General features: G+C 47.0%; 1 protein-coding gene across 1 annotated transcript; it reads right to left on the minus strand.

Annotated features, from left to right (window-relative positions):
- Positions 1-1,737: 1,737 nt before the first annotated feature.
- SLC35B4 (solute carrier family 35 member B4) lies at positions 1,738-13,044 on the minus strand (the record flags this gene model as incomplete). The annotated part of the gene is made up of 10 exons (XM_079549620.1): positions 1,738-1,984; positions 2,655-2,730; positions 2,962-3,037; positions 3,822-3,931; positions 4,719-4,779; positions 6,123-6,204; positions 6,810-6,859; positions 8,011-8,113; positions 9,099-9,212; positions 12,968-13,044. 10 exons carry the CDS (start codon positions 13,042-13,044, stop codon positions 1,738-1,740), a joined length of 996 nt encoding a protein of 331 aa, XP_079405746.1.
- Between the last annotated feature and the right edge of the window lie 3,284 nt (positions 13,045-16,328).

A 16,328-nucleotide genomic window follows, 5' to 3' on the forward strand; every position in this document is an offset into this window, starting at 1 on the left:
TTCTTCTTTTCTTTGCTTATTAGCAGTACTCACAAGTACTGCAGGTTTTGCTCTTTCTTCTCCCTACACCCAGGGCCGTGTGGTGCTCTGTTGTTGACAGGAGCAACGCACCACAAGCACAGCTCTCATGTTGAAGGGGCTGTAGATACTGAAGCCAAAAGCCATGAAGATGTTGGTGGACGAATATCAGATTACTGCTGTCCTCCCTTGGCCAAGCTTGATGTGATCAACTTGACACTACTGGATGCTCTCATGGCTGAATAGGGGGAGCATCACAATGAAGTAACCACGGTGCTAAAGGAAAATCAAGACAATAAAATCCATGCATGTGCTCCCCTGCTGCTTCAAGACCAAGAAAAACAAGGCTGCCCGTCAACCTTTGATTTGCTCAACCATGAACAGCTCCTAGAACAGTGCTGCTCTTTGCCTTCCTGGAAGACATGCATCCAAAGCTCTTGCAAGTGTTCCCATGTGCTGTGCAAGAGGTGATGGTATGGGACACTGGTCCTGCACCAGGTGGGTGCATAGAAATGTCATGAGTGAAGCTGATCCCCTAGGAGTGGGAGACAGAAAGAAAAGGGGAGGGCTGAGTAAAAGGACAGGAAAACCAGCCCCTTTCCAGCAACAGAAGTAAGTTCAGCTGTTCTGGCCCTTCTGATATTCCTTGGCAATGTTTTTACCCTGAGGTGTGTAGTGATAGGGCAAGGGGTAGCTGTTTTCAAATAAGAGTTAGATTTGGTGTTAAAAACAAATTCTTCGCTCTGAGGGTGGGGAGGCACTGGAACAGACTGCCCAGAGAGGCTGTGGATCATCCCTCAAAATGCTCAAGACCAGGCTGGATGGGCCTTTAGGCAACCTTTCTGGTGGTGGGGTTCATAAAAGGTCCCTCCCAAGCCAAACTGTTCCATGATTCTACACTGGGATGTCCCAGGCACACAAGTGATTCAGCACAAATCACTGCAGCTGACTGTAGGTAACAAATTCCCCTGTGGCCATGCTTGGGATGATGGAAAAAGGAGGAAGAGGTGGCTGAAAAGTGACCTACACTAAGGACTACCAGAAGCAGGAACCCCTGACACCCTCCACCTCATTAGGTATCAGCACAGCATCATGATATTAGTGACAGGAGCTTGGTGGCTTAGAGCTAAGTCCCCAAAGCCACTCCCTGGTAGAGAGTCTGGAGAAAGTGGAAGCTATGGGTTGTAACTTGCAGCAAAAGTGGTAGGATCAGGCAACAAGGACAGCCTGGCATTTCCAGTGTAACTAAAAACCTGCTCCATGAAGTGCAGTGTCTTGGTGGCTCCCTGGGGCTCAGTCATCCACTACAGTAACCTGGCTGTTAAAGGACGGCACCAAACGGGCTCAGGGTTCAGCTCAACAAAGCTGGCAGGATTGGAGAAAAGCACAAGGTTGGGATCCTAATCAAGAGTTGGGTCAGCTTTTACATTACTTTAAAAGGGTTATTTAAACGTGAAGGAGAAGGTGAAGGGCTGGGGGGCGGGAAAAGGGGGAGAAGCAAAAGGGGTTGCATAACAAAATGCACCTCTCAAATGTAACCGTATCCTCCCACCACGATCCATTACTCCAGGCAGGTTCCAAGCAGAGGCTCCATGTTTCCCAGGAGCTTGGCACAGCCAACACCTCCCCTGTGTTATAAAAAGGACCCCCTTTAGGGGGATTTCCTGCTGCTCTGCTCTATAAAACAATAAAAAGGTCCATGCAGAGAGTATCCAGCTGCTATTCCTCCTTCGGCCTCTTCCTCCAGCGGGCCAGGAGAGGCCCGAGGCTGTTCCACACCTCTGTGTACATGAGAGTCCCCACGAAGACAAAGGCAGTGCCCAGCCAGTGCCAGGCCGTGAAGGGGTTGCGGAAATAGAGGATGGAGAAGATGAGGCTGACGAACTTGCGCAGCGTCACCACCAGTGTGACAGTGAGGGAGGTGCACTCCGTGGTGAGGATGAAGACGCCCCGAATGCAGACGTATCTTGGTTGGTGGGAGGTTAGGGAGCATCAGAGCTGAAAAGGGAGGTTCTCCTAGCCTCAGGAACGCAAAGGTTTGGGCAATGGATAACCCCAGTTTGATTATATAGGAATAAACGTCCCTTCCCAGCTCAGCTGTGCTATAGCTCTGAACCTCAGGGACACCCTGGATTCTCAAAATCCCCTGCAGCCTGCTCTATGGGAAAGCAAAACTCCTCCAGTACAGGAGCCAGAGCTGATGTGCTAGCAAAAGGTTAATGGCAAACAGGGTTTGCAGCTCTCGCAATGAAGCTAAGGGAAACTAAAATCAGACTTCTCCATCTGTAACTAGAAGTGGATCAGCAGAAGTCCCCTTTCCTCCCCAAGGGGGCAAAGGAAATTTGGGTGGTCTCACTGAGGGGCCTGAGCAGCTATAAGGCACACTAACCTGTCAACAGTGAGAAAATTGCTAACTGAACATTGCTTTGAACAATTGAACATGGCAGATTTCAGCCATCCTGGAAAACTTCAAAGTTCCAGGTTAAATTCCACTCTGTGTTTTCCAAGAGTTACACAAACATCAGCTACCAAAATGCAGGGAAGGCACCATCAGCTCAGCATCCCCACTCCATTTCACCTCTCCCATTGTGCTGCTGTCTCCAGAGCTCGTCTCAAGATGCACACTGGAAGGATACTGAGTGATGACATTCATGAGGAGGTAGAACCACATGATTGGCATGGTCAGTCCAATCACTGGGATCTGGAATGGCTCTGTGGGGAGAAAGGACAAGGAGGTCTCTCAACATCAATTATTTCAAGAAAAAATGTTATCTGCTGTAGGCACACAAAGTGTGGGCCAGAAGGGAGCAAGGCTTGCTAATGCTAAGAGGAGATGCAAGGAGAAAGAACGTCTCTCCTGACCACGAATGACAAAAGCTTCATCCAGCATTTTCCAGAGGACAGAAAGGTGTAAGAACAAGGCTCCACCTATGCAACACTCACCAGACTGGCTGAAGAGAACTGCATGGTGGTAGATGTTTGGAGCCAGGAGGACAAAGCCAGGGAGTGGTAACGCATGCTGGAAAAAAGGAAGGCATGATGTTAATAAATCATGTGAATCCACTCACTTCTCATTCTGAAAAATCAGTCTCACACATCTCTGTGGATGTGAGCGCACGCTTCACTGCTCCATCCTCACAGAATGTGATCCTTTGGATTTCTGCCCCAGGAATGCTGCCTGTTTTTAACGTGCTCTGTGCACCTACAGCAGCAAAAAAACCTCCTCCCTCTAGGAAGCAAAGGGGGAAGATAGGATTGCAGAACAAACAATGGCCTGGTTTGGAAGGGACCTCAAGGATCATGAAGCCCTCTACCACATGCAGGGCCACCAACCTCCACATTTCACAGCAGCCCAGGCTGCCCAGGGCCCCATCCAACCTGGCCTTGAACACCTCCAGGGATGGACGGGGCATCCACAGCCTCTCTGGGCAGCTGTTCCAGCACCTCACCACTTTCTCTGTGAAAAACTTCCCCCTGATGAAGAAGGATCTACTACAGCCCAGGTATACAGACTGTGAATTCCACCATGCAAAGCACTGTTGTAGAGAAGTCACCAGTCTGCTGCTGAGCAGAGGAAATTCAGGAAGCCAAGCCTCCCCTCTTTTTAAAATTCACCACATGGGCTGCACCTCCAAAGGAATCTTTTGGGTTCTGAGGACTACACACAGTTGAAACCACCATCATTTGAAGTAGCTCACAGGGCTGCCTGTATGGATCTGAGTGCTGGATGGAGGGAGGGAAAGGGTGTCTGAATAGCTCTCTGTGCCCAGTGAAAAAAAAACAGAAAAGATGCAGTGACTCACGTTGTAAAAAAGGGCCTCTTTGGAGTGCTTCCCAAACTGCTTGTACAGCGTCTCCTGGAAAATTCCCATTCTTGCAGACATGAGGAGGGCGAAGGTGAGTGCAGCAATACCTGGAAGAGAAGCACAGCCTGGAAGCATTGCTTAAGCATGGCTCAGCTCAAGTCAACCAGCCTAAGGACTCCTGTGATTTGGCTTGCAGTGAGAGAAAAGACTGAGAGAAGACAGAACTCCCAGACTTGGCAAGATGGGCAGAAAACTATTAGTGGTCCTTGGAACAGAGGTATCTTATTTGCAAAGCTTGAGATGCCAAGACAGTCCTGAATATATCTTAAAAGCAGGGACACAGCGCTGGAAAACAGAGTTGGTGGAATATGCAGTTACTTGTAACTATGGATGAAATATCAATCTCAGGTTCCCTGAAAAGCCATCAGTAAATATAGGCTGGAATGTATAAAACAACTGCCAGACTGTAAAATGTCCTCCATGAAGCACTGTGCTGAGTAAAAACTTGACCTGGCAACTGCCCCTCTTCCTCACTGCTGCAAAGCTCACAGTCTCAGCTACAACAGGCAGGGAGGAATCAAGAAGGTACCTGCAACCATGCCTGACTGTAGTCTCATTCTCTCACTAGACTACTACCCTGCAACTATCCTTCAGGTGCTGTATTTGACTTGTTGGCCAAACGAAAAGCACCTCCTTGCACAAAGCTCCTAATGAGTGCCACAAACTCCCACTCTTTGCAAATCAACATCTACTGGAAGCTTAATGTTAACAACACCAGCACACGGACTTCCACCACAGTCTGCTCTGCCCAACCCACGTGTCCAAGTTTGAGACCTCAAAGAGCTGAGCCTTGCCTGCATCTCAGCAGGGGTGGCTGGAGATGTGCTCACATACCTAGCAGCCACCACAAGAAAACATGGAGTCCATCCTCTTCATTCAAGCTGGAGTCGGATGCCTGGTGGAGGAAGACACAGCAGTCATCATGAGCTACCACAGCTCTGCATTCCTTCAGCCTGTCTCTACCTCATTCCTGGCTTGTGTTATGCTTCAAGCAAGCCCATAAAGAAAAGAATTCTCACTCCAGAGTTGCTTCCTCAGCTGAATGGAAGTGACAGCAACTACAGCACATTTCCACTCTGCTTTGAGGAACAAACCAGATCCCAGTTAAAAGAATAAATGTCTGATCAAGAAAGGCATTTTTCTTACAGAAATGGCCTGGCTTGGCCAAAGACCGAACTCTTCAACAATAAAAATAACCAGTGCTGCTTAGAAAGCTCTCAGATGACCCACTGGCAGCCTCTTCTGTCCACATGTCACAGTGGACATAGAGGAAACAAAAAGGGCTCTGGCCAAGTCCCAGCGAGGTGCTACAACTGGCTTATGGTCAAGGCACTGAGGGAACCAGACCTGTCCATGCTGTTAGCTGATGGTAAAACACTTGGTGGCATGATTTATCTAAACTCTTCTGCTATGGTTTAGGGCAAATTAGATTACACATTATATTTCTGTAACTCTGCACGCCATATGTCATTCCTTCCAAAACCCCACACCTATTAAAAGATAATCTGGATTAATACAGAGCAAGGCTGTAAAGCACAGACCTTCCTCAGACCCTGAGAGGATAAGTAGCTATGAAATGATGGCATTCTTTGTGCTTGACAGCTATCCAGTCTCTTAGAGCTGGATGAAGTGAAACAGGTTTTCACTTGACTGTCACTTTATACCAGTCTTCTGTCTTCAGCTGACAAGATCAGGCTGTGAATGCTGACCCAAATAAAGCCCAAACTGGTGCTACCCGTGGATTTTCTTCACTCCCTCCTGTTCTCCAAGCATATGTATTTCATTTCAAGGGTCAGAGAAAGTCATGTTGGATGATAACAGATTTGGAAAACTGTGAATCCCGACAGACTCTTCCAGGATAAAGAGAGAAAAGAAATAAAATGGCTCATTTTTGTTAAGGATTTTCTTGCTCCTAACCATAACACATCGCAGTAAGGGCAAGAAAAAATAGCTCCTAGCTGTTACCTGTGTGGCAAAAAAAATAATGGATGATTCTCAACAAAAAGCAACCTGAGTTATACAGGGTAAGGCATCTATAATTAAGCCATATGCAGGTGTTTTCCTTCCCTCTGGCCCACTGAAAAATGAAGAACAAATCATTTCAGGGAGCAGATCTAGGAGACATCTTGCCTCTCTACGAACACTCAGGCAAAGGGAATTACTGATGAAGGTGCCCAGGGCAGCTCCTCCTGTCAAAAAGTTCCACAGCTGTGACTTCAGGCCCCTTGCAATCCTTACCACTTGCTTTGCAGACATGAAAGTGCAGGTAAAGATCCCCATGGAAACCAGGGCTATGGACGTGTATTTCGACAAACTGTATCTGCACAGGAGAGAAGAGAAACGCCAGTGATCAGCTCAGATTTACAAGGTTCATCTATTTTTCCTTTGCTTTGTATTTTGTTCTGTTACACTGTTACGGACTTGGCACCATGGGAACAAACACTTTACCTAATGCTGGACATGGCTGGGAACAGAAGGTCAACTTACTGAGCAGAGAGGCAGAGTTCATAAAAAAGAAGAAGCCTGGACACGTTGGTGTGTTATCAACAGTGTCTTAGAAAGCCAAAACACAGAACTCTTACGAGCTGCTGTGATGAAAGTTAACTGTCCCAGCCAGAGTCAGTATACCAAGTAGAAGAGAAGTAAATACGAGATGGAATAGGAAAGAAAAGAGCTAACAATGGTTTGCAGCCACGTTTAAAAACTCTCATCCAGTCTACACTTGCTTTAAGTGAAGGAGTGAGGGGCAGTGAGAGTGCAGAAAAGGACCTTTAGTCCAGGCAGACCCTGTGCCTCATCTTCACTATCAGTAAAACAAGGCTATTTATGAGGAAAGGGGAAGGCATTTAACATCAGACAGGATTAAGCCAGTGGCAGTGCATTGCATGATGGTGTAAGATGGTAAGAAAAGTGCTTGTGATTTACCTTTTTTTCAAAATGATGATACCTAGAGCCATGCTTGCTATGAGAGAGCCCTGGGGAAAGGAAAAGACAGAAAGAAAAACACAAAACAGAAGGTCAGCATGATAGAATTCCTTGTGCTGGGGCACCTGCCTCAGACAAATAACCTTGAGCTCAGTACAACTACCATGAAAGCATCAAGTGAAATGGAAGAACGGGATCAGGGAGTCTGACAGGGTAAAGGGAGTCTCACTTCAACTATCAGCAAGGGAGAAATCAAGCCAAATGTTTTGGGAACAAGGATGCAAACAGGCTCTTAAGGTCTCCTGGCCCATGGACCTTCCCTTTTTTTGCCCACTCCCAACACTCAATGTGCTACAGAGCAGCACGTAGCCAAACCAAACTGTGTTTTTAATTGGGAACAGGAGTGCAGCTGCAGAGATTGACTGCAGGGCTGCAATACACAAATCTCTCATGGTTAATGCAGGACAGGGCTCCTACAGCACTGTCTGTTTTTCTTCTTTTTAATGCCCCTTGATTGCACATATCTCAATGCTATGAAGATGCTATAAAGCTATGAAGCTTTATGCTATAAGTTGTGGAAGAAAAGCCTCCACCCAGCAGATGTGCCCAGCAGATTCTGTTATTCCCAGCAACCAGGGCTCTATTTTCTTTGGTTTTAATAGGTATTTTTAGCCAGACACTCACGTGCAAACACTTAAGTGAAGTGAATTTTAATAGCACCTTCCAGAGCAGAGGCCCAGGGAGGAACAGCCAAATGCGTCCTCTCTGACCCAAGGCATTTAACAAAGGCACCTACTGTGGAACATGAACCATTTTGCTTAACTATGAGGTGGAAAGGAAAGCTGAGTTCCTCTGGCCAGCAACTGAGCCCATGTAAGTCTGACAGACAAAGCCTGGGCTTGGTTTTGTCACTCTTACTTCCTCATCAGCTCAGGAAAGATGAAGTATGCTCCAGCTTCAGTTTCTTCACCTGTCTAGGGACATCTAATGGTTAAAATTATGAAAGTAAGACTTAGAGCTGAGCTATCACAGCAAGGTTGCTCTCCCCACAATTAAGCTGGAATTGTTTTTGCTCAGGATTTTTGTTGTCCTCAGGAAAGAAAAAATGGTGGAAGAACAGATGCACCAGAGAGAGCGCTTGCAGAGATGATGGGGAGAGATGTCACAGACAGGTAGGAAAGGACAGCATGGCAGTACTCACCGATCTAAAGATCATGTGCAGTGGCATGGCAATATTTAAGTTCAAAGCATAGTTATTCACCACACTGACAGTGAAGAACATGGCCACCATGATGAGGTAATACCTGGAACACAAACACAAAGTGGTGGTCAGCAAAATCAGCCCATGGCTGAGCACGCTGGGACACACCTTGAGAAGAGACAAGTGGTACAAAGAGAGGCCTGGAGCTGAGCAGGAACCCACATAACTCTTGGTCTGTGACAAAGAGATCAGTACAATTTGGATGCAGCAAGAAAGTGAAATTGGAAGTGAGCTGATCTACACCAGCTCCCTTTTGCCAACTGCAGAAGCAAAGGGGAGCTGAGAATACCCGAGCTGGAATCTCTTAGCATGGACTTCCTCCAGACCCCTTTCACCTAAGGACTGTGGTTTAAGACAGGGCTTGATTTGAGGAATTTGATTTCTGTCAGCAGGCATTACTACCCTGAACAAAAGAAGAAATCATTCAAACCTAGGCTGAACACTTCCATGGTCCCACACCTAACCTAGGGAGCTCCTTGCTGTCATGCAGCCATGAATTTGCATTTAGCAGGAAGATCTCTATCCCAAGTGCTGAGCACAGCATTCTGCTGCAGGCGAGGCAGTCTGCTAAGGAACCCCACAAAAGTTCCCCATGTCACATCAATTACAGAGTGCCAGAGAGGAGAGCATGAACACGCCAGGCTAAACCTGGGACAAATTAAACCCTGAGGCAGAAAAGTGAAAGTGAATCCAGCTAGATTTCCAGTAAAGCTCTCCCTTCCACATCCACTGCACGAAGCCCCAGAGAGACAGTGAGCTCTTCAACCACAGAAGATTCTTAAATGTGCAAAATATTGCCCTGTTTCTCAGACAGGTGCATATCTGACAGCAATTTCCTATTAAGCATTCTCGATAAAAAAGGAGTTTGTATTTTACCAGGCATGACAGGTTCTCAATGAGGCTCTGCAAATGCTGCAGAATGGATAGGATTTGGACAGGATACACAGATAAGCCATTTTATTAAACACTTCTTGAGATAATATAGCCAGTCAATTTGCAACAGGTGAAAACATTCAGGTCCACTGTACCTCATTGGTATGGCTGGCCGCTTCCTCCCGAAGTTGGCTTCGAAGATAAAGCCTTCCACTGCAATAAATAGGAACTGGGAGAATGTCACTATGTTCCCACATCCTGGAAACTGCCTGCAGGTGTGGAGAAGAAAGACAAGCATAAGAGCAATGTCACAGAGCACAGTGCACTGGGCTGTAATGAAATCTGGCTAGCAGCTCGCAATCTCACAGCAAACATCAACCTGGAGGGACTCCACTGTTTTATCTGCCCAGATTCTCATGTTGCTTTTGTTAAATGCTTCCCTGCAGGCACTGACTCACCTGTTCCCATCCATTTCCAAAGATGAAGGAAGCAGCCATTCCCTTTATGGCGGACACAGTGAAATAGGTCAAGAAGTGAAAGAAGAAATTGCTCTGATCTGGATCTCCATAGTGCCCCACCATGGCATAGGGTGTGAATGCACAACATCGAGCACTGACGTAACCATAGTGAAGCAGGGTCTCCATTCTCATGGGGAAGTGGTTTTGACAGGGCTCTCACTCCATTCATGCTGCTGTGTGTGCTACAGGCCAGGTGAAATGATGACTATGATTGCAAGAAGGCAGCAGGATTTCTCATAACCCCTATTTCCACCATGGGAAGGAAGAGCTGAGGTGAGGCTCATGTCAGCACAGCAAGGCTTTATGGCCTTGGTTCTGCGTGTACCCCATCCCCACAACACACAAACATCAGCTTGGAGCTGCTTTTAATTCGCTCAGCAAACTTCAGCTTCCTGCCCTGCTGCATTTGCTGTAGGCAAGGAACCTACAACAGCTCATCACTGGAACCCAAAAAGGTGCCAGCACTAAATGCCACAGGACAGACAGCAAGACAGCGAGTTTGCTAATGCAATGTTGCCTTCCACTGAAGTTTTCAACCACTACAAGGTGCTGAAAGGCACAAAATGGTGTCTGACCTCAAAGAAGAGACCCTGGTAGCTAAAGCACCCCTGGTGGGTGTGCCTGCTGCAGGCTCTGCCTTCTTCCTAAGAAGTTTACATGGAACAAGAGATTTCCCAGCAGGCACACTGTCAGCTGTTGAGAGGCTATGAGACTTCAGATGATCAGAAAGCTTGTTGTTATTTGCAGCAGGAGACACAGGGAGGACTTCTCTTCCTCTGCTGCAAGACAGAAGCTGAGGCCAAGGACTTAATGGAGGCAACGCATGCTGCCAAGTCCCTGCTGCACCAGCAGGCAGCTTGCTCATGTAAACACCCTACCACCAAACAGCTCTTGGAAAGGCCATCTTCTCCCTGTATGTTTCATGGCATCAGCCTGAGTGCCACCCCTCTACCCACCTGCCAACTTCCACGTTTTTCAAAGATCAATAGTCCACAGAACTCCAATCCCTGCTGTCCAACATGGTTAAAAGGTTCAGAAGTTACGTGATGGAATAGAAAGCAGAGTGAACCTGAGACCAGAAGCCAGGTTGCATGGGGGAAAAGAAGAGAAACTGAATCACAAAGGCCAGGCTCAGGATTATAAACCATGCCTCTGCAGGAAAACATAAAGCAAGAGTAAACCTGGACTGAAAACAAGCCAAGACTGTTCTCAAACACTAGCTTTTCTTTCCTCCCAATTCACAGATCCTTGCATCCAGCTGCTTGCTGTACATATCACCTTACATTACCAATACAACGTTGGCAGAGGGTTATGTGTTGACAGATAATAAAAAGGCAAACAAACAAAAAAAGACCTCCAAAATAAACAAACCCAGGCTGTATCAACCCAGATGCTAGACTCACAATCCTAGCACACTGACAGGCTTAAAAGAAACAGCAAGTAGTCTGAGTGTGTCAACCAAATAAATTCTTCAGCTGTAGACAACTGATTGAGAGACCTTCAGAAGCAAAGCACTGTCAATCTATGATGCTTCCTAGGATTGAACTGCCCGGGCTATCAGCATCTAGCAGCCTCAGCAGACGGTGGATGACAAGGGGAGAAACCCTGTTGAGATCTAACAAGCAGTGCTTCAAACATCTTTACAGGGAAGACACCTCCCAAGGACACGACTTCAGAAGGTCACACGCATATCATGGGCTTTCTAAGCAAGCCTGGCTCAAGGACAGTCCCACAGCACCAACAAGGAAAGGATGCCAGCAGAAAAGGCTCTGAATGCAGGAGATGGGAAGAATTGAAGTGTTTCTTGCTCTACTCAAGCCCCTTTTCTTCAGACAGCAGATTGCTTAACATGCTCTTGAAAACATCCAACAAGGAATTTCCCTGCCCTCCCTCCTAGGGACCCACTTCATTACACCGGGAGGGAGCAAACCTGTTTGTTTGGCCTGCTTTACATCACTTTCATAGCAACTGAAGCCCATTACTTCTTGTCCTGTCTCCTCTTCTCCACAGCCATTTTCCATGCATTTTAAGTCTTCTGTCTGTCCTTCAGCATCTTTAGACTAAGCAGTCCTTGTTCCTTTACTCTTTCCACATGGATCCCAAGCAAATTTCTTTCAGTCACCTCTGTCATTCCCCACTAGACTCTGGTTACTGCATTTTTCTGTTGTTCAGCTCCAAGATCTCCTTTGTTATAGGCACGTTCATTTTCAAGGCCTCTTCCCTTCAGACAACAGCAAGACCCAAAGAAACAAGCAGTACTGCCCCAGTTTGGGGACTGAAGGTGAACAGAAGGGAGGACACAGGAACTGGACTATTGGGAACAGGGGAATTTCTACAGTGGATATGAGGCAAGGCTCAAGAGCTTACTTGTAAAAAGCTCCTTTTCTTAGATATATTTGAGCAGCCTTTGAGCATGGCCAAATGGCTGGAGGAAACAGAAGTCTGGTGACAAGCAAATGGAAAAACCCCAATCCCAAGCTCTCTCACCTCTTGGAGAGTGGGGAGAAAGGGTCATTCCTTCTCGCTCAGTGATGCTGTAGCACAGATTAGAGCAATCCTCAAGAGGAAGGGCATATTTTGTTATGTAAGGTCTCTCCCTCCAAGAACTGCTTCTTGATTTATCCAGTGATTGCTGAGTGATTGTGCAACCTTGTGTTACTGGTCTTCCACTTTGAAGCAATTAACCCTACTACTGGAGTACTGGGTTCATTTTCCCACTCCCTTTTCTCTAATAGTCTGAGACAATGATGGGTGGGGAGGAAGTGAGGACAGGCTTTAAGGCTTATTATTTCTAAAGCATGGGCACTTTTATAGTGCACACATCCAACAGTCAGTCAGGGAATGCCACTCCATGCTGACTAAGTATGAAGGTAGACACACAACCAATTCAATCCCTATTTTTTCCAGTCAGATCTAGTACTTTTGCTGGCAGACTTGACCTGGAAACCAAACCAACAGACCATCGCTTCCTCCAAGCTGCAGCAGCCTACCTCCCTCAGGATGAGGAAGGCAATGCACAGCTCAGATGGATCCCAAACATCAGCTCTCCTTTCTCTGCCTCCATCAGGGTGAGGAAGGTGATGTGCAGAGCTCAGATGGATCTCAAACATCAGCTCTCCTTTCTCTGCCACATGACATTTCACCTTCACCCTGAGAATCCTCATCCTCACTGCCTTGGCTTGGCTGCCAAGTGAGGCTGTTGAAGATGGATGGAAGGCATTCCCTTGGCTTTACCTGCTGTCCTTAGCCAGCTACTGTGCATTTCCTTTTTGGGATTTCCACTCTATGAGGAGCTGGGAGCAGAGAGAAAAGACTGAGGGGACATTTTGGTGGCCCCCACATCTGTGATGGGATGCTGAGGCCTGCCTGCAGCAACAAAATCAATCCAGGCACTCGTAGAGCTGGACAACCCCCACAAAACCCATCACTGCCATTGCAATGTGCACCCAGGCTCTGCATTCCCCCTCCCTTCATTCCCCTCCCCCCCTACCCCCTCCCGCCCTCACCTGACCAGCAGCTCCAGGAACACCACGTTGCTGCAGCAGCCGCAGAACACCAAACACACCGCCAAGGCCGGGTGCATAGCGCAACCCCAAGCAACGAAGCGGCCTTCCCGGGCCTCCACCTCATCCCGTTCCCGGGCCTCTGCCCCGCTGTCGGCCCCGCCACCCCCGCTTCCTCCCGGCAGCCGGTAGTTCGCTCTCCGCCCGCTGCACGTTCGCAATCACCGCCGCTCCGTCACGGTCCGGGCTACAAATCCCAGCAACCCCCGCGGCGCCTTCCCGTCTCCTCCCATGGGGATGGACGCGCGGGGCATGATGGGACTTGTAGTTTCACGCTGGTGGGGGGGCGGGCTGTAATGGCGGCGCTGATGTGGCTGATGAGAACGAGTGAAGGGAACGGGCTCGAACACAAATCAAACAGCTGGCCGTTGCCGTTTGGGGTTTTACATAATGAAATGATTTGCTGAGATGTGAAATAGAGCTGACCCAATGGTGTGATCCTCTGAGCGTGTTTTGGGGATCTACCAAACCCAGTGGCACCATGAGGTGCCAACTGCTTCATGGAGAAGACAGAGGAAAAAATAATGTGTCCTCCTTGTATTCCTGACCGTGACACATGCAAGAACCCATCCACAGTGAATAATTTACCCTCATGTCTCAGCGCTTTGGCTTCCCTCGTCAAGGGTGAAGACACTGTTGTGTCAATGACGGAAGAAACACAAATCAAACAGTGCAACTGCTGATAAGGTTGGAAAAGGGCACTGTGATCATCTACTCCAACCACTGACCTTTCACTGCCATGCCCTGCCCCAAAGATCCTATGATTCTATCATTTTATGATCCTGTCCCAGTAGATGGACTCTGCTTCATGATCCTCTTCAGAATCTTTACTGCTTGATAAGTTGTCATCCCAACGTCCTTCTTCAGGCTAGAATAGAATATCAAGTGAGAAGACTGCTGGAGTTTTATGTGAACCAAACACCAAGCATGAGCCTTCAGCAGCAGTTGAGAAATGGGAAAGACCAGAAGTAATTACAGACAAAAGATCCATTTCTGTCTGCTCTGGAAACATTGTAAAAAGAAAAAAAGAGTATTGAATTTCTACAGATATTTCACATTGCATTGTTGCTCTCCTATTCTTCATCCCTGTTCCTACTGTGTGGGTTTTTTTTTTTCATTCCTGATCCCTGTTCTTGCATTCCTGCAGTTGGAGCACCATAAGTTTAATGTTATTAACACAACTGTGTATGTATATTCATTATGGATGTAGGGTCTTCTTTCCTAAGCTTGTGTGGAGCCCTACTGAGATGTACCAGCATCTGTCCAAGACCTCTGTGATCAAGTGAAGCCAGAAGGATCAAAAAGTGGGATTTTTATCCTGTAGATGTTTCATTTTGATTTTTACAAAGTTTTTATTTGAATCAGACCCGAATCTTTTATTGTTTCTCCCACTTCCCTTCCCTTCCCTTCCCTTCCCTTCCCTTCCCTTCCCTTCCCTTCCCTTCCCTTCCCTTCCCTTCCCTTCCCTTCCCTTCCCTTCCCTTCCCTTCCCTTCCCTTCCCTTCCCTTCCCTTCCCTTCCCTTCCCTTCCCTTCCCTTCCCTTCCCTTCCCTTCCCTTCCCTTCCCTTCCCTTGGAATTGGAATCAAATATGGATTTGATGGGTTGATGGTTGAACTAGATGATCTTAGTGATCTTTTCCAATCTTTATGATTCTGTATGACCTCAGGGCTTACACAACCTGTGGCTGAAAGCCTGGAAACTACAGCAATGATATCCAAGAATCCTTGGGTACCTGCTGGGCTTCGCCTACAGATAGAAACCCTGCATTTCTTGATAAAAGTACCAAAGACCCAAGGAATCTGGGGCCTCTCTTGTGGTGTTTCCAGGAATCCTGGCTGATGATATGTTCTCTAGGAGAGCAGTCTGCCAGAAAACAGTACTTTGGGGATCCAACTGTCAGACCGTCTGGGAACCCCTGTGATTTTACTCTGTAGTTGGCTGAAGTTCACTGTTCCCCCTTTCTACAAAATAATAATAATAATAATAATAATAATTTTTTTAAAAATCAGTGTTTTCTGACGTCGCTCCAGGTAGAAATGCCTCGGCTTACTTTCCTGAGCTTCCTATCAAGTCCTTTTAAACGGCTTATATATTATTAAAAAGCACCACGGTTCATTAGCGACAAACAAAGAAGATTGTTCAGGCTCGCTGGCTCTCTGTAACGTCTCCAGGGTTTCCTGCTTCCACATCCTCAGCTGCTGCATAGGTCAGAATGATCGATTTTTACGTTCCCTTCACTAATAAGATTTTGCTACCGTAGGTGCTCACTTCTTTGCCTTTCATTTGCTTTCTTTGTGCTTCAAAGGGTAGTGGGGCTGAGGTTGTTTTTCTGCCACAATAAATGTGCCGCACCTCCGTTGCTAAATGCATTAAGCCACAGAACAAATTGCTTCTTTTGAACTGCTCCAGTGTAACAGTGAAACCCAAATCTCAGCTCATAAAGCATTTTGAGCTGTGCATTGTAGCCTGACACCTCTAGGAGGGCAGTTCTGTATGGCTTAGTGAGTACTCAACATCCTTTCTAATGTTCTAACTACAGGGTAGGTTCTGGGATGAATTGTCAGGCTGAGTTTATGCTCTAATTCTTCGGGGATGGAGGCTCAAATCTCTGCAGAAACTTCGAGGTCATCTCAATGCAGGGATAGAGGTTATCATTCCTGGACTTGCTTTTTTCCCTTGGTTCATCCCAGCTGTGACGCTGGACCAACTTGCTGAGCTCCCTGTTTGCAGATTCATGTGTTCCTCACAAGCAATCCCAGTCACAGACCTAGCTCTCATTACATCTCTCATTAAAATCAAAATCCACTTTGTTGGAAACTCATATCAATTATAGTACTCTGTGATTCTGTATCACATTGCAACGAATGACAAATAATGTCAGAAAATAGGGGGGGAAAATCATATTACATAATAAATATGATTTCGGAAGTTATTTAAATTCAGCTCCATTAAATTGTATTGAAAAGGCACAAGCCCAGTGATGTCAGTGTGAAAGTCTGACGATCAGGAGTGAATTTTTAGCCCCATGTCTCTACCAGGAGCACGTAGTGACTTACTCAACTCTTTACAAGGGTAGATAATAGCAGAAAATGGTTTGAAGTTAAAGGAGGGAAGATTTAGGTTGGATTTCAGGGGAAGTTCTTTACTATGAGAGTGGTGAGGTGCTGGAACAGCTGCCCAGAGAGGCTGTGGATGCCCTGTCCATCCCTGGAGATGTTCAAGGCCAGGTTGGATGGGGCCCAGCAGCCTGGTCTGGTATTAAATGTGGAGGTTGGTGGCCCTGCCTGTGGTGGGAGGGTTGG

This window comes from Tetrao urogallus (assembly GCF_951394365.1).
Source record: "Tetrao urogallus genome assembly, chromosome: 1".
NCBI lineage: Eukaryota > Metazoa > Chordata > Aves > Galliformes > Phasianidae > Tetrao > Tetrao urogallus.